Source organism: Diplotaxodon limnothrissa, linkage group LG20 (genome assembly GCF_057381915.1).
Source record: "Diplotaxodon limnothrissa isolate DT_005_m linkage group LG20, D_limnothrissa_male_GT1.1, whole genome shotgun sequence".
Lineage (NCBI taxonomy): Eukaryota > Metazoa > Chordata > Actinopteri > Cichliformes > Cichlidae > Diplotaxodon > Diplotaxodon limnothrissa.
The window spans coordinates 29,260,784-29,285,780 of record NC_140615.1 but is presented as its reverse complement, the minus strand read 5'-3'; the positions used below and the strand labels follow the sequence as shown (position 1 = coordinate 29,285,780).

At 43.8% G+C, this 24,997-nt stretch overlaps 1 protein-coding gene across 1 annotated transcript; it reads right to left on the bottom strand.

The window, feature by feature from the left end:
• Positions 1-10,013: 10,013 nt before the first annotated feature.
• LOC146611145 (protein kinase C zeta type-like) lies at positions 10,014-23,574 on the bottom strand. The gene is made up of 4 exons (XM_085344380.1): positions 23,109-23,574; positions 16,035-16,156; positions 11,063-11,152; positions 10,014-10,160 (listed from the first exon to the last, which is right to left on the bottom strand). The coding sequence occupies exons 1-4, from the start codon at positions 23,183-23,185 to the stop codon at positions 10,102-10,104; spliced, it is 348 nt and encodes a 115-aa protein (XP_085200506.1). The 5' UTR covers positions 23,186-23,574; the 3' UTR covers positions 10,014-10,101.
• Positions 23,575-24,997: the final 1,423 nt, after the last annotated feature.

Below are 24,997 nucleotides of genomic sequence, written 5' to 3'. Positions count from 1 at the left end.
CATTCAAAGTACGAGCGACTGATCAAGCACAGGAAGAGCGTGCTGTAGTAACACCCACAGAGCGTGCCTTTAAACCATGAGCACCGCGGTTTGGAGATGCTATCCACATGGACGCTAACCTTTTATCTACATGACATGGATGCACCTTGCTAATCAGCTGCACCACAATCTCCTCAAACATTGACAGGTTTCTCTCCAAGAAACAACCTGGTGGGAAACCAGTGGTAACATCACAGCAGGGTGTCCACAGTGGACACTAAATACCAGGACATGATCACCATGAAGCTGCTTTGGATCCTCATTCTGCCCAGCTGCTCAACCTGGTGACAAATACCATTGTTGCTATATGACTTTAATGCAATGTCTCCAGACAGACTGTGATCCAAGTGTGTGTTTACAACCCGAGATAACCCCGATGATGTCACCAATTTCACTTTCTCAGATTTGATAAAGCTCCTGCACACACAGACAGAGACACTTCCAGTATTGTCATGTAAGCCTTGTATGGCATGTGTGCACGCATTATTTGACAACATACACACAGAGAAAATGGAGATTTGGGGCTTTTTAGGACGTTGATCCTGGAGTGAGCAAACATCCTGTGTAAGGCACAGAGAGAAACACTGACAGGTTTGTGAAGGTCACCCATTGCATCAACAGACTGATCACTGCCCTGTTTTCTATCCTAGCTTTAATTGTTATTGCATTTTATACCAGTGACATTTGTGTCAGACAGAGACACAGTCTCAGTCACAAACGATTAGCTTTCCCAGTCAATCTAGGTTAAGAAATCCCAGTGCATCCAGTGGAACAGAGCTCTGATGTGCCAGTCTGCATCACTGCCATTAAATCACGTTGATGTCACTGAAACACCTCTGAATCGCAGCACTAGCAGACACCATAACAATGCAAGCCCTCACTCACATGTAAAGCAGCACTGTGTCACCCTCGTCGGCAGGTGCAGCCTCTCGTTTAAGTGGCACACAGTCGGCCCTTCGTGGCTGCGATACAAACACTGCCCTGCTAGCGCTGTTAGCAGCTTACATTCAGTCCTTGCCTGCTGTGCGTGGCCCAACCGGCTATAACGCAGACATCAATCACACATCCTTGTTATGGATGAAGATTCACACGCTCGGCACAGATCCATTGTCTCTGTGGTGTGACATGGAAGCACAGACTGATGAAAGATGGATGGGTGGAAGGATGGATAGCTGATAAGATAGCTCACCGCCCGGTGTGCCTTCTCCTCTCTGTCCTCCTCTGTCAGCACATAATCCACGCTCAGTGTTTGTGAGTGTGTGTTCATGTATGTGTGTGTGGCGAGCTGGCGAGGATACACACTGCTACATCCCTCTGACGATCCCTCCCTCTCTCTCTCCTCTCTGGGATTTATTTCATTATTTCCTCGCCCCCCTCCCTCCCTCTGAGATATTCTCCTTGCTCTTCACAAGGCTCTTTGATTCTCTCGCTCTGTCTCTTTCTCCCGTCTGCTTGCGGAGCTCGTCCTTGATGAAGTCACATCTCAGCCATTTTTTTTCTTGGCTTTTGCAGGCAGAACAAAAACCAGAGAAGCAGGGAGGAAAGCGAGTGCCCGTGTTGGAGCCGATGTCTGTACGGTACAATGCACCCGCCCTCGCTCTCGCACCACATCTCATGTCAACCTATGTTGTGATGCAGCAGCACTCGAGGCTCCTCCCTAGCCAGACAGCGGTGCCACGGAGAGAGGGAGGTGCTAGGGTGGTGCGGGGGTTTGTGCTGGGAGGAGGGGAGGGGGGATGGGTAGGGCTTGGTGGTGGTGAGGGGGAATGCTTTATCACAGAATCTGGTGCAAGGCAGGGCAGCCTCCATCCACTGAGCACATCATCCGGGATTTCAGTGCCTCCTCCCACCTTCCATCGCTCTGTGTGCACACAGGGGAGTCTGTTTCCTCACACTCACACACACACACACACACACACACACACACACACACACACACACACACACACAGAAAAAGAAAGCCAGCTGCTTTCAAGCAGAGCCTCATCTGTTGTCAGCACAGAGCTTCACATTAGTAACATGTTGGATTTTCTTGGTATCATTTTGGTGAATTTACCAAAAACCACGGAGTTTTATAAGGAAGTGCGCTGAAAGCCATCTACAGTTTCCAGGTTTGATCTGAGAGGAAACCAAAGGAGAGGTGTATGGGCAGAAATCTGTGCCATCAGAAACTGAAGTTAAATTCATATTTGAATGGCTCAGATTGAATCTGAATTGTAACTTGAATAAATGCTTTTAAAAACTGGATTTGAATTAGCCTAATTTGAAATTCAATTTATTGGTTTGAAAATGATCATCACTAAATTGAAATTGAATTTTATATTTTGAAAATGAATTTATTTGCTTTGAAACTGCATTTTATCCTTTAGAAATTTAGTTCTCGAATAATTTCAGATTCACTTCTCACCATTCAGTTTCAGTTCCAAAATTCAGTTTTTTGGGACTTACATCCTCTGGTTCAAGAGTAATCGAGCGCAGATCAATAGAACTACGTTTTACTAGCGGACCGAAAGTGTTACTGACGGGAATGTACAGCATCTTGAGCTGAATTAAGACTTCAGAAGTCATTCGTCATGTCAAATGACCAGCGGATAAACTCTCAGGTTGGTAATAAATGTATTACATGTATAAGAACAAGCATCATGTTAACAAATGATAGCCGTACAGTAACTTTTATGCTTATTGTAACTGTTAGCTAAAAACGCTAATTTAGCGTAGTTTGCCCCGAATTCAGCTTTGACAAACAAATATGATCGACTGTTTCTAGTAGAATTCCAAAGTTGTTATGTGTTAATGTAGCGGCCACTGGATGGATTTATTTAATCCAAACCAATTCCTTTATCTTACTCAGGCTCCAAACCATAGCAGGACCCATGATATTAGAGGGAAATCCCAACAATCCCCAAGAGCCCCTTCATCTGGAACCTGAAATCTGTGCAGGGAACAATGAATTCTCAAGACGACCAAATGAGCAAAACACACCGAACAAAGTCACAAAGTCAGGCCTCAGGTGTCCACAGAGCTTCTGACAACAGCAGGATTACATGGAGAAGCACGAACACAAACTAGGCACACTTTCATTAACAGCAGTGTTAAATGTAACCTGCTGCAAGGTTTAATTATTCAGTTCAATTCAATTTTATTTACAGTGGCTTGCAAAAGTATTCGGCCCCGTTGAACTTTTCCACATTTTGTCACATTACAGCCACAAACAAGAATCAATTTTATTGGAATTCCTCGTGAAAGACCAACACAAAGTGGTGTACACGTGAGAAGTGGAACGAAAATCATACATGATTCCAAACATTTTTTGCAAATAAATAACTGAAAAGTGGGGTGTGCGTAATTATTCAGCCCCCTGAGTCAATACTTTGTAGAACCACCTTTTGCTGCAATTACAGCTGCCAGTCTTTTAGGATATGTCTCTACCAGCTTTGCACATCTAGAGAGTGAAATCTTTGCCCATTCTTCTTTGCAAAACAGCTCCAGCTCAGTCAGATTAGATGGACAGCTTTTGTGAACAGCAGTTTTCAGATCTTGCCACAGATTCTTGATTGGATTTAGATCTGGACTTTGACTGGGCCATTCTAACACATGGATATGTTTTGTTTTAAACCATCCCATCGTTGCCCTGGCTTTATGTTTAGGGTCGTTGTCCTGCTGGAAGGTGAACCTCCGCCCCAGTCTCAAGTCTTTTGCAGACTCCAAGAGGCTTTCTTCCAAGATTGCCCTGTATTTGGCTCCATCCATCTTCCCATCCACTCTGACCAGCTTCCCTGTCCCTGCTGAAGAGAAGCATGATGCTGCCACCACCATATTTGACAGTGGGGATGGTGTGTTCAGAGTGATGTGCAGTGTTAGTTTTCTGCCACACATAGCGTTTTGCATTTTGGCCAAAAAGTTCCATTTTGGTCTCATCTGACCAGAGCACCTTCTTCCACATGTTTGCTGTGTCCCCCACATGGCTTGTGGCAAACTGCAAATGGGACTTCTTATGGTTTTCTGTTAACAATGGCTTACTTCTTGCCACTCTTCCATATAGGCCAACTTTGTGCAGTGCACGACTAATAGTTGTCCTATGGACAGATTCCCCCACCTGAGCTATAGATCTCTGCAGCTCGTCCAGAGTCACCATGGGCCTCTTGGCTGCATTTCTGATCAGCGCTCTCCTTGTTCGGCCTGTGAGTTTAGGTGGACGGCCTTGTCTTGGTAAGTTTACAGTTGTGCCATACTCCTTCCATTTCTGAATGATCGCTTGAACAGTGCTCCGTGGGATGTTCAAGGCTTGGGAAATCTTTTTGTAGCCTAAGCCTGCTTTAAATTTCTCAATAACTTTATCCCTGACCTGTCTGGTGTGTTCTTTGGACTTTATGGTGTTGTTGCTCCCAATATTCTCTTAGACAACCTCTGAGGCCGTCACAGAGCAGCTGTATTTGTACTGACATTAGATTACACACAGGTGCACTCTATTTAGTCATTAGCACTCATCAGGCAATGTCTATGGGCAACTGACTGCACTCAGACCAAGGGGGCTGAATAATTACGCACACCCCACTTTGCAGTTATTTATTTGTAAAAAATGTTTGGAATCATGTATGATTTTTGTTCCACTTCTCACATGTACACCACTTTGTGTTGGTCTTTCACGTGGAATTCCAATAAAATTGATTCATGTTTGTGGCTGTAATGTGACAAAATGTGGGAAAGTTCAAGGGGGCCGAATACTTTTGCAAGCCACTGTATATAGCACCAAATCTCCAACCACGAGCGATGAGAGGAAGACAGGATAAAGAGTGCTAGAGATTGATAAGAGAGCCAGAAACTGAAAATAGTTATTAATGTAATCACATTACATTACATGTAATAAAGTAATGAAACTACAAACAGCCATCCATTGCTGTGAGCTACTGCACATACAGCATGCTAACACAAAGCTCGTAGCAAACAACCCAAAGCTAAATATGTGGAAACTCCAGCTCAGAAGCCAAAGGATGAACATCAGCAGATAACAAGATGAGCAACACCAGCTGATCCCAGTGATCCTTTCTACCAGTATCCTCATAGTGACAGCTGCTCTCACCTGCTCTTTGTGACAGTTTTCAATGCGAGTTGAGTTGCAGAACAATTACATTACTACTTAAGTATGGCGTTATTTTTGTGCCACTATTCTGAGCGCATAAAAAAAAATAAAAAAATTGAGCGCATGTAAAAAAAAAAAAAATTTGCAGGTGCAAGTGTTGCATTTTGAGGAAAAATTTATTTTGAGCGAAGAAAAGCTAAATTTGAGTGAACAAAATTCATTGCTGCGTGCAAAAGATGTATTTCATTGTTTGCTTTTATCCACACACACACACACACACACACACACACACACACACACACACACACCAGCAGCTCCTCTCGCTCAGTGTTTGCATTTGCGCTTGCTCACAGTTTACACAGCAATATTCTCACATGAAAATCTCTTAAAAGTTTATTTTGTGACCCAGAAAGAGTAATATTTCAAACTCCGCCACTCTGTGTTCCTCCGCCACTACCTCGTTTGAGTAAAATCTGATTGGCCGTTTTGCATCCAAGTCTGTGATTGGCTGGTTTTGTGGCACAAATATAATGGTGTACAGAAAGAGTTGAGCGCTCGCGGGCAGAAATGTTGAGAGCGCAAGCAACACATTGCGAGCAAGCGCAAATGCAAAAACTGAGCAAGAGGGGCTGCTACTGTGTGTGTGTGGATAATAGCAAACACTGAAATACAATTTTGCATGCAGCAATGGATTTTGTTCACTCAAATTTAGCTTTTCTTCACTCAAAATAAAATTCTCCTCAAAATGCAACACTTGCACCTGCAAATTGTTTTACGTGCGATCAGAATAGTGGCACAAAAATAACGCTATACTTAAAAAGTATGAAATAATCTGTGATACCTTTTGAGAATATCTAAACCATAGAACCAATGTAGGCTGGACCAAAGTTAAAGACATGCAGAACAGAACTACACATAATTATAAATCAGACAAACAAGAACAAAGTCCATGGCTCAGTCCCACAACGGAAAACTGGGAATTATTTTAAAGCATTTTATTTGAAGTGAACAAAGCCTTGAAAACTGCTTCAGTACATTCAGTTTAGTAGCTACTAGTGCTGTCAGCGCTGAGTCTGCCTTGAAAAACAGACACAGTCTAAACATTAATGAGTAACAATGTTTCCCTGCTTCCTCATTCTTATTCTGTCCTCCTCCCTTCAGGAGAAAACAGCTCAGTCCTTCAGTCCTTGTTTCCTCCCATCAACACCAGCACTACGTTAAGGAGGGTTAAATGACAAACAGCCAAACAGGAAGCCACAATTAGTACAATGTTAATGTACATTATTACATGTGTCCACAGGGTGTGACCAGCACAGCTTAGAGCACAAGAGTGATCTAACTGAGTGTGTGTGACCCTGATCCAGATCCCTCATTACCTACCTACAGCTGTGTCTTCACACCGGTTCCAGTGGTATGGCACAGGAAAACAGCACAGGGCTCACCTCCCCTCAAACACATACACACAGGCTTTTCTGCACATGCACACTCAGGAGCGTCCAACACAAGCTGCTGAAACATGCTGTCACAGCAAATAGGCAGCGAGGGAGTGTAGCAGCAACCTGACAGTACACTGGTGGGGATGGGGAGCCAGCAGCGGTGACGACTCCACACATGAACTCAGCAAAAACACAAATGACACAGAAACATCTTTGCAGAAAAGCTTCCTGACCGACACGTCTAAAATAGTTCTGCATGTGTTACACGGACAGGATAAACTCTTAACTCCTGGTTACCTCAAACTGCTTCTCAAGTCCAACCATAAAATCCCCTCATACACCAAAAAGATTCAGTTAAGGTGCTTTCTTACTGAAATCCACCCATATGGAAAAGAAATAGTAAAAACTTATAAAAGACTTGCATCAGATGTGGCCTACTTCATATAGTGAATCATATAAGGCTTATATGATTTACTCATGAAAGTGGCCACTTTCTCGTTACTTTCATATATTGTTTTAGTAAGTATCCAAAACATACAAGTTTCATTTATATAATTTTTCAAGGGATCTTATATCTGTTTTCACTCTTGTATGCTTTTCATACAAGTTTCACACAAGACAGATACAAACTCTATATGATTTATATATAGGGATGGGTACCGGTAGTAACCAGACCGAAAAGCAGCGCACATTTTGGTGCTTTATTTCGGTGCTTTTTTTTCCTGAGCTGTGATACACTTCTAGCCAATCATTTTACATTTCCGAGGATAGTAGGCGGGTCCAGGTACGTACGTTCTTTTAGAGCAGAGCTACAGATTAAAAATGCCCAAGGCGAAGCGGTCAAAAGTCTGGCTGTACTTCACAGCAAAATATGCAAACTCAGCAGCCTGCAACAAGTGCTTTAAGCTGATACTGTGATACTGTCAAAGGAGGTAACACCTCAAATCCGATGAAACACCTGGCGACGCATAGCGTTTTTTTTAAAAGCCCAGAAATGCGCCGTATTTGATAGCTTGCTGCGAGACCTCACACCGAGCACATCTGCTGCGGGTGTGGTGCCTGTTATCGGACCCGGAGTTAGCAACATCCCCAAAAACCCGAAGAGTAGAGTCCTGGGCCCTAGCCCTGCCAGTGTAGCAGAAATGATGATGGATGATGATGGCAGCAGCAGCCGTTCTTCTCTGCGTGAGTAGCTTAATCTTGTTCGTGTGTAATTTACGTTGAGTAGGCTAACCACGTTATTACATTAATGCATGTAAGGTGAACTAGCAAACACCATCATAGCTACATGCGGCTGTCTTCTTGTTTGATGGCAGATACTCCCTTCACCCTGGCCAAAAAGGCTAAAATGACCAAAGAAAAAGTGGAAAACAGTTAAACATGAGAGGGTTTAAGTTTGTGTTTTTTCCATTGTTTAAGCACTGCTTCCAGCCAAGAGTGATACCATATATGCCCCATAGCTGCAGAAAAGGCTAACATTGTTATCTTTTTACAAAAAAAAACAGCTGAACATGAGAGGTTTTTGGACAAAGTTGGTGTTCTCCATTCTTTAAGCACCGGCACCGTTTCAAAAGTACCAGTTCGGCACCGGTATCGGATAAAACCTAAACGATACCAATCCCTATTTATACATATCTTTTCCGTATGGGCATGCTTACCATATCATGCTCAATTCTTCAAGAACCAGCTGATGATCACCCTTAAGAAGTTTAATATAGAGTGTTTGATGTTCAGAGCCCTGCACCTGCAGACTTACATGAAGGCCCAAAATCCACAGAAATTAAATATCAGCCATAACTAGGGATGGGTACCGGTGTCCGGTGCCATGATGGCACCGGTTCTGACATAAACGGTAGTAACCAGACTGAAAAGCAGCGCACATTTCGGTGCTTTATTTCGGTGCTTTTTTTTCCTGAGCTGTGATACACTTTAGATTCTAGCCAATCATTTTACGTTTCCGAGGATAGTAGGCGGGGCCAGGTACGTACGTACGTTCTGTTAAAGCAGAGCTACAGATTAAAAATGCCCAAGGCGAAGCGGTTAAAAGTCTGGCTGTACTTCATAGCAAAATATGCAAACTCAGCAGCCTGCAACAAGTGCTTTAAGCTGATACTGTGATACTGTCAAAGGAAATAACACCTCAAATCCGATGAAACACCTGGCGACGCATAGCGTTTTTTTTAAAAGCCCAGAAATGCGCCGTATTTGATAGCTTGCTGCGAGACCTCACACCGAGCACATCTACTGCGGGTGGGTTGCCTGTTATGCAACATCCCCCAAAAACACGAAGAGGAGAGTCCTGGCCCCTAGCCCTGCCAGTGTAGCAGAAATGATGACGGATGATGATGGCAGCAGCAGCCGTTCTTCTCTGCGTGAGTAGGCTAACCACGTTATTACATTAATGCATGTAAGGTGAACTAGCAAACATCATCATAGCTACATGCGGCTGTCCTCTTGTTTGATGGCAGATACTCCCTTCACCCTGGCTAAAAAGGCTAAAATGACCAAAGAAAAAGTGGAAAACAGTTAAACATGAGAGGTTTAGGACAAAGTTTGTGTTTTTTCCATTGTTTAAGCACTGCTTCCAACCAAGAGTGATACCATATATGCCCCATAGCTGCAGAAAAGGCTAACATTGTTATATTTTTACAAAAAACAGCTGAATATGAGAGGTTTTTGGACCAATTTTGTGTTCTCCATTCTTTAAGCACCGGTTTGAGCACCGTTTGAGCACCGGCACCGTTTCAAAAGTACCGATTTGGCACCGGTATCGGATAAAACCTAAACGATACCCATCCCTAGCCATAACATTAAAATATTCTCACGTTGCAGTCTGGCAGGGCACACACACTCAACCCAGGAAGGTGTTCATGGTGTCTGGAAGCAGGTAAACTGGGACTGGGGATATATGGACTGGGTTGGCTCTACACACCAATCCACTGCCACCAGCTCTGACTGAGATCTAGGGTCAACACCACTGCTGCACAACATGTTCCTGTTATACTCCCATCAGAGTGTATACAAGAACCAGAACGCACACACACGGGTGTCAATGCACTGAAACACACATGCATGGACTGAGATGGACACGTTCATTTTATTGCTACAGTAATCGCACATGTGTGGGATGGAACTGCAGGGGCAACAACAACAATGACAGAAGAGGTGCAAAACAGGTCAACACACCTGATTATTGAGACAGAGCGCACACATCAGCTGTGGAAACAAAGAAAATGAACACGTGGATATTAGAGCTGTCAGCGTTAACATGTTAACGCAGCATCAGGATTAACGTGATTCGAATCTTTAACCCATCTGCAGCGCAGCACGGACAAACTTCGGCCAGACTGCCTGAAATGTGTTGACAGAGTCATTGCAGGGATTTTGAGTCACTCTGCGCTCCAGACGGGTTACATGTGCTACACATTTGAATTGTGATGACACGTTAACGCTGACAATCCTACTGGATATCTGTGTCACGTGGACACATACGTGTCCAAGGACATCCACTCTCACTTGATCTCACAGAATGAAAGCAGAGCAGGTTTACTCACTGTCTTCTCCGGGGCAGAGCATTCCCGGCTGCTCTGGAATACTGGGGAATACTGGAAAAACAGGAAAGGAAAGCAGACATTTGTTGTTGTCCTCATACCAAGCAGCACAGTTTGTTTTGTCAATGGAACCAAAAATGTCATTACTTCTATTTGAAGAAAAGACCGTGTGAAAGGTCAACGAGCAGAACTTGTCTGTTTTCACACACACCTATAGAGTCAAACAGCATTCCTCCTGAGTGAGATGGTTTCCACCCAGAGTGGACGGGTTCATACACAGTGCTTCCTGCTGAGCTCTGAGCGCAGGCTTTTATACAACAGGTTCACCCACTCATACCTTTTCTAACATTCACACTCCTTTGGATGCAGACACTTGGGGTTTGAATCTTGCCCAAGGGTTTTTGGCAGCCGGGTGTCGACTCTACCTTCTGAGCTACAGCCACCCCGTTAATACAGTTTTTAAAAAAGCAGTGTGGCATGCATTAAATTTAAGTAATCTTATCTGATATCAGTATTTACAGTATGGACAGGTAAGCTTACACTGGCAATGTTATTTCAGTCAGTCTTAACTCAGAGGCCTGAGACCTGAATACTTAAGTATGATGCATGTGTTAGAAGTAATCCAGGAAAGTTGGAACAGCTGTAGGAATTAGTAGCTCCAGCTTTCAAGGCTTGATCAACCTCCATTGCTGCAGAACAGATTAAATTGTTAACCCATGAAAAAGGCCTTTTTGTTCTAAGATGTACGTGATTTTTCAGTTGTGGGTAACCTTACCTTTGTTTTTAACCTCTGGCAGTTCACCCTTTGTACCATTTTAAACTATTCACTGAACTTGAACGACTTGAATTGCAATAAATAACTGGAAAAATTGGGGTGTTGTAAACCTTTGACCGGTAGTTTACTCCTGGAAATATGCATGCAGATCCTCTTTAATGAAAAGTTTTCCCAAACTCACCATGCAACAGTAATCCAGACCTTTTGGTTCGACTGTAAATCCGTAGCGCCTCCTCTAGCTCCATCTGAGAGGAGATGGTGCACGGGTCCCCTACACAGACAAACACATGCATGCAATCTTATCAATATAATCTTCTGATCAGGACTACAGACTGTTCGAGGTTTAACAGTCCAATTCAGTTTAAGTTCTCAGGAGTTTTTACTTTTGACTGGGGCTGCAACCATCGATTAGAGTAATAGTAATATGTAATAGAGTAATCTATCCTTAATTTATCAAGTAAACTGAATTTCCCAGAGGAACCCACCTGAAGGATTAATAAAGTTTCATCTAACCTAAGTAATCGGATACAATACTTTTATTACTGAGCAATAATACATATTCAAAAGAGAAAAATCCCACAGATCCTTCATAGGTTTCCATTTTAGAAAATATAACAACACAATAACAACATCCTCCGCCTCTTTGCTCTTCGCTGTGTGTAGCTGGACTCCATGTTAAACTACATCATCATCATCACTGCTGCTGTTGTGTGATCAGTGTTTTGGTTGAAAAACCTGCAAGTCTATGTTGAGTCACAAATGTGGGTGAAACGCACGTCAACATGGTGACAGCTGAGCGCTACAGAGCGTGTTTTTATAATCACGTTATTCAAATTACTCAAAGGGTGCAGCCCTGTTCCTATAGTGGCCAAAGATCTGCACAGTACTGAAAGCGCTTCACTTCTTCACATTTTTAATGCTACAGCCATATTCCAAAGTGGATTCAATTCATTTTTCACCTCAACATTCAACATATCCCATAATGATGACAATAAAAAATTTTTTTTAAAAACTCGCTTGAAATTCTTACAAACTTATTTTACAAATGATTAAAAATGAAAAACAAAAATATTACAGTTATATTAAAGCATGTTCATTTTAGACATACTGACAGGTTGTTACATCCTGTCTCATCTGTGAAGAGCTTCTACAACTTGACTGGAGTCCAGTGGTTAACTCTGCTTGTCCCCATATTCAACCATCTAGCACGATGTGCCAGGACCTGTCTGTACACCTCTGAGTTATATCAAGCAAAAGAAACATTTGTGCAGCCAATATCCACAAAGGCAACAACTTTGTAACAACAAAGGACTGTTCCCAGGCCACCCCACCCATCTGAGTGATCTGAGTAGAAAACCTTACTCAAGGAGCGGACTAAAACCCCGACAGTCACTCTGGTGGAGTGCTGCAGAGAAGCTTCTCCTCTCTGGAGCTCTGTCAATCAGGCTTTTTTGTTCGAGCGGCCGAGAGAAAGAATAAATGAATGCAGCAGTGCACACACATCCTTCATGATAACCAAAGCACTCGGGCCTTGGACAAAGGTTCAGCAACATCACAATGTGGCTCTGGAGCCACATTGTGATGTTGCCCAGCCAGAGCCCAGACTCGATGTGAAGATGGCACCAATGCTGCCCGTCCCCCGTGATGGAGTCTGAGAGGACAAAGGACGGGAAACAGCCAGGCTTACAGTGCCATACCCAGTCCTCAGACTGTAAGTGCTGCCAGAGGTGCTCCAAAGCAAACACTGTGACTATCCATGTACATGATGTGTTTTTATTTGTGATACATTTTCTTTGTTATTATGGGATGTGCTGTGTGCAGAACATTAAGGAGAAAAATAAAGTCTCATTTCCAAGGACAAACATGGAAAAACAAAAGTCACAGGTCTTTGTTTCTATCACTTTTTTATCTTGACAATATTAGACAGCATCTCTTTGAATTACTGTGGTGTGTTTGGTAACAATGCTAATGATCAGTCACTGTGACTGTGAGTATTTCCATTGTAGTCGAGGCTTAGTGGACTTGAAACAAAATAACAACATTTATTTGGTTTATTCATCATAAACTGTGTGACAAATGTTGGATCCATTTTCCTGACACAGCTTTGAGGGAAATGTGCAGACAGTGAAGTTACGATAACACAGGAACTTGTAGAAAGTCCACTTGCTCCTCACTGTGTCACTTCTGTGCACAGTCTGCATTGTCAGTCTGCGTCTTTGGACAGCCTTTCGCATGGTGTGTGACATTTATGCTAGCATAACATAACTACTTAATACTACCAACAACAACTCGGGTACTGTCCAGGAGCTGCAGGATACTGTCACATCATCAAAGTGAACCTGCTGTGTCTCAAAGCCTATTTGCACTGGATGGTGTGTTTTTGCCTCAAGTGGTGACACAAGTTTAATGTTTCCACCTATCACAGGAACAGTTTTCATGTAGATTTTGCCAACCATGGTGCTTTAATGGAGGGTATTGAAATAGCTGACCTTCTCTGTCTCTCTCTACAATAAACAGAGACATTCTTATAGGACACTTCACTGTCTAAGCTAACACAGCACAGACATGCTTCGCCCTGCACCGCTTTATTCTCTGTTACGTGACATTCATCACTGATTGTGTTTTTCACATACAAATGCTGCTCTCAGTGCAACAAGTGCCACACCACACTCTGATGTGACACACACACAACCCAGAGAGTCTCTGCTGTGAGGGTACCCTGCTACATGGGACACTTATCAGACAAACCGGCTGGGTGCAGGGTATTTTTCAAAAATATGAAACTGTGCACTGGAATCATTAATACTCGTCTGTTTATCAGTTGGTTTTGATTGATAAGCAGCTTGTATTTTTTACAGGAGACGCCCACAAAGCCAAAACTGACCAGGAGACCAGGCAAAGTGAATGGCAACAATGCAGGCTAAACATGTGTCAGGTGGGGAATGTTAACAGACGCCTCAGAGTCAAGGCTGTGAAGAGAGGCTGGGAGGTTGTTCCAGAATTTTAGAGCTAAGGACAGGAATGTACAATTCCCTATAGTTTTCACAGGAAGTCTAAGAATCTGGCTTGGAAAATAGAGGTGGAGTAGTTTGAAAATATAGGTGGGGTCTCATCTCCTACAGCCATGAAACCAAAAGTAAAGTGAAACCTGACAGGAAGCCTGTGCAGAAACAATGACAAGGCTGAGGACCTGTGACTGTGAGCAGTGTTGGGGAGTAACGGAATACATGTACCGCCGTTACGTATTTAGAATACAAAATATGAGTAACTGTATTCCGTTACAGTTACCGTTTAAAAAGGTGGTATTCAGAATACAGTTACTTTGTTGAAATAAATGGAATACACTGGGGTACTTTCCTGTTTCATTTTGTCGCGGGTCAGGACTGTTTGGGTTTTGTTTGACAGCTACGTTCTTTTGTTCCAGGCGGCAGCGTTACGGTTGCCATGGTTACAGGGCGACGCTCTCTCTCTGCGACTGTGTGTTTCCTGGGTGAGAGAGCGCCTTTTCGTTGTTGTTGTTGTTGTGCTAAGCTAACAGGCAGAATGCTACAAGCATAGCTCTAAAGAATGTAGCATCATGTTCAGTGTAGTCCGTGCTGCTGGGAGAATGGACTGCCATACACGTTATGTGTCTGTGAGCGCTAGGAGGGAGAAAAAGGGGAGTGGAAAGGTACGAGCAGTCATCGAGGAAAAACGGGAGCTGGAAGCATGTAAATATAATAATAACCACTTCAGCCAAGAAGAGTGCCTGACGAGCCCAGTTGTAAGTAAGCTATTAAGACTCGACTGTACACTGTGTTCGTGTTTTCCTCCGAAAACAACAAGTTCCGTTGGAGCAGTCTTTCAACGCCTCTCTCTGTCTGTCGCAAGAAAAGTTGACCCACACAACAAAGTAGAGCTATTTTTCGGCTACCAGCCGACAGGGACCCCGCCGTATTATGCTGGGCTTACACTGTGCGATTTTTTCAGTCGCGCGATTCAGCTCCTGCTCAAACTGTACGATTGACTCGCAGGGGTTAGAAGTTCATAGGTCACGATGCAGGGTCTCACACTATACGGCCCGATGCTCTGATGCGACCTGAGTGCTCACACTGTGCGTCCATAAAAATGAAGGTTATAACAGAAATTCTGTCGCTCGCTCTCCCTCTCCGTCTTTCACTCACACAGACACACCACCACCATCAACTTTGCTAAATTGCTAATGAAAAACATTGGTCAGGCAGCTGTGATTGAGCAGCAGTGTCGATCCAACTATTTTCACGGTTGTTGTGGTCGTGATAATTTTGTGAGGCCACATCGAAAGGGCTCGGATGGTTCTACAGGTTGTGCCTCCATCGCTTGTGTCCAGATCACACGCTGCACTGCCGTGCTACGCCGTCTTTTTCGCTGACATTTGTGTTTGCGCGTGCGCAGTGTGGCAAACTGCGGTGACACCCTCACGACCAAGCGATTGATGATCGGGAGCTGGTCGTGAGGTGTCAATCGCTTCTCGTTACCCCACGTATACTACACGATGCACGACACACGATGAAGGCCAAAATCGGGCCGATCGCCAAAACGATCGCACGACTCAAAAATCGGCTCAAAATGGGCCAAAAATCGCACAGTGTGAGCCCAGCATTAGTCAGAGGTCCCTTTACTACAGTTCGGAGTCGCGGACCTTCAGTAATAGTAATAAATCACACAGCAATAGTACATTCACGTTGTTGTAAAAAGCATGATAATATTGTAGCGGGTCAGGGCTGTTCGGGGTTCTGCTTGTACAGTTATGTTTTGTGTATGTTGCCATGGTGACGGGTGACGCCCTCTCGCTGCGACGGTGTGTCCTTCCGGGGTCAGAGGGCGCCCTATGTGTGTTGTGGTTGCCGCGCTGAGCAGTTAGCTAGTGGCAGTGTGTTCTTCTGCAAATGTAATAAACGGCTGTGCTCCCTGGCTAGCTCACGGGAAGCAAGACCAAACGATACCTCCGTCTCCTCCTTGTCTGAACTCGCCACAATATATTAAGTAATCCAAAGTATTCAGAATACGTTACTGTCATTGAGTAACGTAACGGAATACGTTACAGAATACATTTTGGGGCATGTATTCTGTATTCTGTAATGGAATACATTTTAAAAGTAACCTTCCCAACACTGACTGTGAGGCACACCCACCTTCATCATCGATCCATTTGAGTGTGATGGGCTGCTGGCTGGCAACACTGCACATGGTTTTCACCTCCTCACACAGTTCCACAAAGGTTACTGTTGCAGCCAAGTCTGTGATTAAAATGTCCCTGAAAGCACACAAACACAAAGACGTCAGGACCCAGTCGCTCTGTCGCCTCTGCAGACATTCCTCTTTGGCCCAATCAGCTGTTATCCTTTAAAGCAGGGGCTGGAGCTGTCGTCTCATTGGAGGGCCGCTTTAGTGTTCAAGTAGTACAAAAGAAAGAAACAATTAAACACCCACAAATATTAGTGAAAATGTAGTGTTTTATACAGTATTTAAATTTAAACTTAAATGTTTTAGGGTATTTACACTGGGACAAGTCTGACAGAGAGAAAGATGTTGGCTGGCCTCTGCAGCGGAGTTAATGATCCACTGTGGGCCCAGGACTGTGGGCTCAGGTCTGTCTTAACGGTGCACCAACTGACACAATCACACTAAGTGTTACAGGTGTGAACTGAACCACCCACTCAATCCACTCACAGCCGAGAAAGATAAGCACCAAGTTTCTCTTTCTTAACTGTTTTCAGACTGTACTGAACAATATCTGTTACCTTTAGGCATTAAATAAAGTGCTGCCTTGATCTGGACCACCTCCTTATTCCAGGCAGTTTTTACTTGAGCCCAAACACTTTGTGTCTGGTTGATGATTTCTTGCTGTAACACTGCTTCTTGGCAGAAATCGTACACCAGTGGAGTGGAGCTCCCTGTTAAATGGATCTGCTTGTAGGGAAATGTTGAGCAGCAGAGTGGAGCAGGTGGATTGTGCCCACAGAAAACTTGCCAAATGTTCTCTGCCAATGCCAAGATTAACAAAAAGGAAATATTCAACCCAACAGGTCCTTTCTTTCTGTGCTAAGGTTGTATAAATCCACAGAACGATGGATGACATGTACGAGCCAATAAGCATGGCTGAATCTGTCGGCCTGAAAAAGAAAGCACTGATTTCATATCAGCACTGACCTCACAGCCCTTATCAGCTGTCAGCATTAAATAAGGGTGCGTATATTGAGTGTCAACATCGGCCTCAGTGCTGTGCTGCTGATTGGAGCAAAGTCTGCAGCCTGCACATGCCACACTGTTAGAATAAACCTTGAGTTAGTCAGCTGTGTGTTAGAGCTGCGTGAGCAGGTGCTGCACTGACAGCTCCCAGGCAGTGTGTCGGGCAGGTTTCTGGGTGTGTGTGCACAACAGTTTGTGGTCAGTGATTGTTGGACTCTGACGAGGTGGGGCACAGACAGCTTGCTTCCCAGCAGGCATTGCTCCACGCAGCCGGCCGACACACAGGTCAGCGTGGAATTACATCACACATACACACCGCGCTTTGTTTATCATGCTAGCTCATATTTACCCAGAAGCTCTTTGGCTTTAAACAGCTCTCATTAAAATGTGTTTAATGTCATTTAAACGGTGCCACAGTTTTGGGTGTGAATGCATTACTGTCATCCAACATCACACTGAACAGTTTACAGTGCATCTCTCTTTTTACCAGAAAATCTGAAATTATTACATATTTTAATTCAACTAATGTGGATTCAAAGCAGCCAGGAGTGAAATCCTGAGAGGCAGCACATCATCAGCAAGAGCTACAGACGGAGGCAGAGCAGTGGGAACTGTGAGGCAGAACATTTAACTATACATTAAAAATCACTGACAGGTGGAGCCCACAGAGAGAGCACCTCAAACAAAGTGTTTCTCTTTTTGTTGTTCATGATCCAGGACCAGTGAGTGCTGTGTTACACATCTGTATTTACCCACATCTGTACAGCTTCCATCATGACCTGCTGCTGTAATCATTTCATTATGAAGTTACGATTACATTACTTCTGTTGTTGCAGGATGAGATTAAGGTTTCCCCATGGTACACATATACTCAACTGAAAGGAACGTTTACTCAAATATAACCTCTAGCACTGCCTTCCATTACACATGATATTGGTAGAGTTATTAATATTACTGTTATTGGGAGTAGTAGTAGTAAAATGTGTGGTAATTTGCTGTGTGAATTACATAATGTTTCATTGTTTTATTCACCTGCAGCAGGAGCAGCACTGAGCTTTCAGTGGGAGCTGTTTACACTGACTGTTGTGCTGTTTCCCACTCAGCAGCAGCTCCTGTCTCTACCACTACACTCTTCACTCTTTATGCATTAATGCAAACACTGCTATAACAATGTTATTAACTCATTAATAAGTAAGTAGCTAAGTAATTCCACTCGATAAGTAAAAGTTGTTTTTTATGATATAAAATGTCTCCAGAACAGGAGGAGATGTGAGCAGCATGAACTCTGGTCTGCAGTATTCCTGTGAAACCCTTCCTGCTCTGCTGTTGTAATAAACTCAAACAGCTGAAGCCAAATGTGCATTAAACTCTCTCAGTCTGTAACTAAAGGTTAGCTGAATGCTGACCCTTGCACTGTGTGAACATACTGAAGAATGCTCTCAGGGATTGGTCATGTATCAGAGCATAAACATGCAGCACCGTGATCTTTGACCCCACTGATGAGAACACTTCACACACCTCAGTGATTGTGTGCTGGGTCAATCACATGCTGCATTACTGACTTTAGTTTTCACAGAAACTTTCTCTACTTTGAACCTTTTTGGGGAAACTCCATAAAGACCAACACAAGTTGTTATACCACTCAAATAAATCCAGGTTTTAGTCAGATCCCTGCAGGGTCGGCACATCTGTCAGCAGCTGTAAGTCATCTCAGACATGATGCTGACAGCCTCCACTCATCCTACTTATTCATATTGTTTGCTATTGTTTACTATCACTGACTTACTTGAATGAATGTCATTCACATCATTTGCATAAAGTTATGCATGCTGCAGAGGGAATGTTATTAGCAAAAAGAATATATATTTAATTAGGACGATTCATTTCAAAGAGTCAGGTAAACATTGAATTGTTGCCTTACAGATAAAAGAAGTGGGAAACACTGGACTGGTTTGTCCCCTGATATCAATATTTACAGAACAGCTCCGGCTTAAGACACACTTCAGTGATTAAAACACACACACACACACACTTAAAACGATTTGGGACAAATCAGATTAAGGTATCTTCCAGTTGGCCTGTCTCACACGTAGCGCACAACACGAAAGACTGCAAAGACTGTATGTGGATGCTACACACCTGACTCGTGCTGGAAAAACCCACTCCACTCCCACGCCGCCCCAAACGTTGGCAGAATGAGTCTGGGTAAATGCATCTGTAGCAACAAACGTGCTCAGACGGGTTGCTGCAGAAGCAGCTCTTTGGTGCTGGTTATCACCAACACAGAGTGAAGCTGGGCCTGAACCGTCTGCTGTGCAGCAGGTAGATCAGGCAGGAAGCTGAACACAGAGAAAGGCTGACTGTCTGAACTCAACATGGAAAATCATTTCAGAGCGTTGTGATTAAAGATTATACTGGTAGGATTAACCTGAACCACACTGGTGACATCACCACTGGCTCCTTTACACACAGGCCTCCAAAAATATGTGGAAGGGTTTTAACACAGCGAGAGCTGAGCAGCGTTTCTGAGCCAGAGTTTGGAGACAACAACAACAACAGTGCTGACATTCAGAGGAAACATGTGATGGTTTAGTCACTCGGTCGGGATCTCCTCTTACAACAGAACAGAAGAATACTCATCACATCCATATTTAAGCACAATGCCCCTGTAAGGGGGATAACTAGATTAAAACATCAAATCATCTACTGCGGGGTCAGAGGTCAGAAGACAGTAGGCTCGACCGGGGAATCAGAAGAAAAGACGTGATGAGTTTTGAACAGAGACAGCGCCATCAGCAAACAGGTGTGACGACTGGTCGCTATGGTGACTCCTGCCCCACACGCGTGTCTGTGTCTCAGGTTCAGACTCAGAGAGCCTGGCACACAATAAATCTGTGAGCAGCAGAAACTTCTAGTCTACAAAACAGTCATCACTGATGTTTGTGGCGTTCATCACACAGACGCTGTGACGGTGCAGAGGCAGCCCGCCACGCTGGTTTCACAGGAGCACACTGTGGCAGAAGACACCAGGCTGCACCGTGTGCAGAACCACACCGGTGCATACGCTCGGCACACTGTGTTATTCCAGCACTCATTCACTCAGTGAAACAGCAGTATACAAGCAGATTAATGGGATAAATACTTGCTGTGTCTCATCTTCAAACACAAACTAAGGACAGTGTGATATAGTCATCATCATCCATTCTCTTCAGGATCGCGGGGGGTGGAGCCTATCCCAGTTGTCATGGGGAGAGAGGCGGGGTACACCCGGACAGGTTGCCAGTTTGTCACAGGGCTAAAACACAGACACACACAACCATTCACACCTGTGGGCAATTTAGTGTCACCGACTAACCCCACTGACTGCATGAGTTTGGACTGTGGGAGGAAGCCGGAGTAGAACCCACGCAAACACACGGAGAGCAAACTCCACAGAAAGACCCCGGCCTGATGTTGCTGTGAGGCAACAGTGCTAACCGCCGCGCTGCCCATATCTGCGTCTCATCTTGAACCACAAACTAAGGACACAGGCCAGTGCCATGTAGCTGTCATGCTAGCTTTAACCGTCGACCGTTACGATGCTGATTCTCATGTTTTAACTTTTAGATTGCACTTTTTTACTCTTGAGTGAAGATGTTGTTTCATTTTGATGTAAATATTTTTTTCCGTCACAAACTGAACATATGTTGTACACAGCTGTGTTTTAAATAAACAGCATTGATATGTGCAATAAACTAAAACTAACCAATCAGAAAATCCAAGTGTTGTAGGAAATGAAACTAAACTCTGAGTGTGTCTTTGTTGTAAGGTGTGGGGCAGGATTCTGTACCTGGGAATGTAAAGTCGTACACTGAGCGTGTAACAGCCGGGAGTCAACCCGGCACAGTCAACAATCTGGGCCGCTTTGGAAAATATGAAGGAAGGCATACATTTTGGACTTTTAGCTGTACTTTCACAAGTCTTTATTGATACTCATGTTACACCAAAGTAATTAGGTAATAGGTACACAAAACAGAACCACACATAGCAGAGTATCGTCTGCTTCGTCCAAACATCTTTCAAAAAGTGTCAAACAGAACGAAGTCTGGACACTGGGCTGTCATGATGGACAGTTTTGTACTTTAGCTGTTCATATCTTAATGTTTGACCATCACATTATTATGAATGTGTAGCACAAACACTGCCTTTGCTAACGAACACAAAAACAAGGATTGAAGAGAAAGACGTAATACATAGCAGACTGCTAAGTCTCTGGTATGAGACTGCTCCACCTAAACACAGTTTGGGTGGAGGCACAAGAAGCCGAAACAGCGCCCGAAGAATAATAAACCTAAATCTGTGAGTGGATTCTGTAATGCAAAGATGGCAGTGTGTTTGCTCCTCGCTCTCACGAGGTCACCAGCAGCACGTGTTGTTTTCCACATTTACACAAAAGTAGTTTGGAAAACTGATCACACTGTGAATGTTTCCCCAAGTGCAGTCGCAAAGACATCAAGCGCTACAATGACACTGAGCGCCCCAGCAAAGGAAGACCAGCAGTCACCTCTGCTGCTGAGCATATAGACATGACCAGCCTCAGAAATCACAGATTAACAGCAGCTCAGATTAGAGCCACACAGAGCTCCAGTAGCAGACTCATCTCTACATGTTCAGAGCAGACTGTGTGAATCAGGCCTTTATGGTCAAAGAGCTGCTGAGAAACCACGACTCAGGAAAAGCAACAAGGAGCAAAGATTTGTTTGGGCCAAGAAACACGAGGAGTGGACATTAGACCAGTGGACATCTGGGCTTTGGTCTGATGGGTCCACATCTGAGATCTTGGGTTCCAAAAGGTGAACGGAGGGTCTCTGCATGCACGGTTCCCACCGTGAAGCATGGAGCAGGTGTGATGGTGACACATCTATGTGCCAGCAACCATTATAGCGCATTATTACAGCTCCAGTACTACAGTCAGTATAAATGAGACCATATCACCCTAACTGTTCAACAGGTTGCCCATAGGAGCCAGGGTAAAGTGTAAAATCTTAGTCCTCACATTAAAGTGCATCCATAACCTTGGCCTCCTTATCTGTGTGATCTGCTTCATATCTCCACTGTTTCCTGCTCTGTCAGAGCTTTCACTCATCTTGTTCCTTCTGCTCGTCTGCCCACTGTGGGAGCAGAGCTTCAGTCGCTGGGCTCTGGACTCACTTCCTCCGCTCATTAGAAATATAGATTCCCTCATTTAAGTCACAGCTCCAAACCTACTTGTTTAAACTGGTTTACTTTAGTACAGATCTTACTCACTGTCAAATCTTTGTTTTTATTTGATGTTTTGTTTTTTGTTTTTAATCTAAGGCACCCTCAAATAAAATGTATTTTTATTTACTTAATTATTTGTGTCATTTTGGCAGCATTTGGGGCATTTTCAGGCCGTGTGCTCTAACAAACTCCTCCTGGAGATGTAATTGGTTCAACCTAAAGATCCTGCAAAGCTTTTGAGTTTTTGGTTTTGGAGCCCTCCGTGACGGGACGTCACACCTCCAGTCCAGTCTGTCCCACACACGTGTGTCAGTATTAGGTTACACTCAGGCTTCATCAGATATACGTGAGATTTTCACTGTGGACTCGATATCATATGTGACATACACATGGCGTGTAATCTGCGTGTTCTGTCATGGTGATAGTACACGGACTGTTTTTTCTGCTTCCACGATAATAAACTTGCCTCGTTCATACAAACACTGTTCCTGCGTGATGAGGTGATTCCACAGATGACTGCAGGAAACCTACCTCTAACCAGCAGCGGCCCACTTCCACTGCACCTCCACATGTGCCCATCATCAACACAAACGCTGACTTTATGTGAGGGTGAAAAATATTCTCGAAGCTTCCTCTGATGTCATTTTTCACGCACACAGTGGGTTAAACACAGGTGCCACAGGTACTAAAGCCTCTCTGACTCACGAGCTCCAAGAAGCCCAGGCTGCGTGTCCATTCCACAGGTGTTTCCTACTTACTCACGGAGAGTTACTTACCCGCAGTAGTGCGCTTTAATCTTCACAAACTCCGAGTTCAGGTCCATTATGGATCCGTTTGACGCTAGCATATGCATCGTACAGTTCAGCTCCCCCGTGTCTACGTGAACAGGCCCACGCTCGCTGTGTGATACGTGGATAGAAAGTGGTTTCCACTCGCAGATGACAGAGGACCCTGTACGCCCAGTGCGCTGAAAACTAACCCGAGCGGAGCCGCTTCAAACTTTCTGTCGTTAAGGTAACATCGGGGACTTTGGGGAAGTCTGTCACGTCCCGTGAATAACGGCGGTGTTTCCGGCCCCAGCTTTCAGAATAAAAGCTAATGCGCAAGGTTTAAAGAAGCGCTCTTATTCTGAAACGGAAAACTCTTCACCTGTCATCGGTCGAGCTCGGAGTGTGGTCACACTTGACGGGCTTTCTTCCGGTTCACTATGGTTACCGTAATCTAAATTCACCTGTTCACCTACCGGGGCTTCCCGCCTGTCCCGGCAAACACCGTGCTAATAATCTGAAAGGATACGGACAGTGTGCGGTCGGGTTCATGACTACTGTTCTCTTTTTATGCAGTTTTTCCTCATAGAAATGATCCTCAAATACTGTAACTAATACTCTAATATGTTCTTCTCATCTCCCAGCGTTACAGCCTGTTCCTACGACATATTTAAATAAACAATCACATTAAATGTACGCGTTCATTAACACTGTGGTCAGTATCACGCGATCCGTACGGTGGCCCTGTAGTGATCCGTGTACACACCAGGTAAGGGCAACCTCTGTACCGGCAAACAGAAAAAACCCGACATAACCAGTCGTGTTAATATGGTGTTTAGCGCCCCCTAGTGGTTAATGGCAAAAACGTTATATGCATGAAGTGTGGAAAGTGACGCTGTAATGCTTTAATGGTCGGTGCTGAGCCCAGAGGTATGGAACGCCAGGACTGCCATAATGAATTAATTAAATACACCATTAAATAATTAATTAAATGTGGCAATAATTAATTAAAATTGGAATTAATTAATTAAATAAATAGTTATGATATATGTAATTAATTAATTATTGACACATTTAATTAATTATTTATGTATTTCACGTTTTAATTAATTATTGACACATTTAATTAATTAATTATTGACATATTTAATTAATTATTTATGTATTTCACATTTTAATTAATTATTGACACATTTAATTAATTATTGACACATTTAATTAATTATTTAATGATATATTTATTTATTTCATTTTGGCAGTCTTGGCGCCTGGCTCTCATCATGAAATAATTTTATCTGTCAGCCTCACCCATCAAACTCAGGGGGCGGGGTTAACGCTGATCGAGTCAAAACCATTGCTTTGGCCTGGTGGCCATTGTTTCTAGCACACAACAACCGGCATGTGGAAGCTGACAGAACTGAGCTTTGAAAAACCCTGTTTGTGTGTTACCAAATACCGTTTTAATATTTTTTTAGCCGAGAATGTAGTGGTTTAATCTTCATGTGTCTGGTCGGTTTGTCAAGATACAGCCTCTTTGCAAAAGTGTTTCGATGATTTCGGAGATGTCGTCCCAGTCTCACGGCAAAGCGTGGGATAGACCCGCTCGCCTCGCAAGCAATCCCACCGACAAAGCGCAGGCCCCGGTACACAGCTGTAGTAACCCCCGCTGACTTCTTTTACTGAGGTTATATTTATCGGTGTTTTATTTCCTGATGTTCTTATGTGTCCTACGTGTTTCAGTCGCCAATTCTGAATTATAACTAACATTAAAAACATGTTTAAGGAGGAGAGAGAGCAAATAAATCTGTTTAACATCTGATCTTTGGGTTTTTGTTCAGTAATCAGCGTGACCTGTGTATAAACACATAAAAGAGATAACGTTGGTGTTTCCGTCATGT

Coding starts and splice junctions, on each gene's coding strand:
- LOC146611145 (XM_085344380.1), bottom strand. CDS start 23,185: ATGCATATGCTAGCGTCAAACGGATCCATAATGGACCTGAACTCGGAG. Junction 16,157..23,108: donor ATTAAAGCGCACTACTGCGG/GTAAGTAACTCT, acceptor GTGTGCTTTCAG/GGACATTTTAATCACAGACT. Junction 10,161..11,062: donor GTCTGGATTACTGTTGCATG/GTGAGTTTGGGA, acceptor CTGTTTTTCCAG/TATTCCCCAGTATTCCAGAG.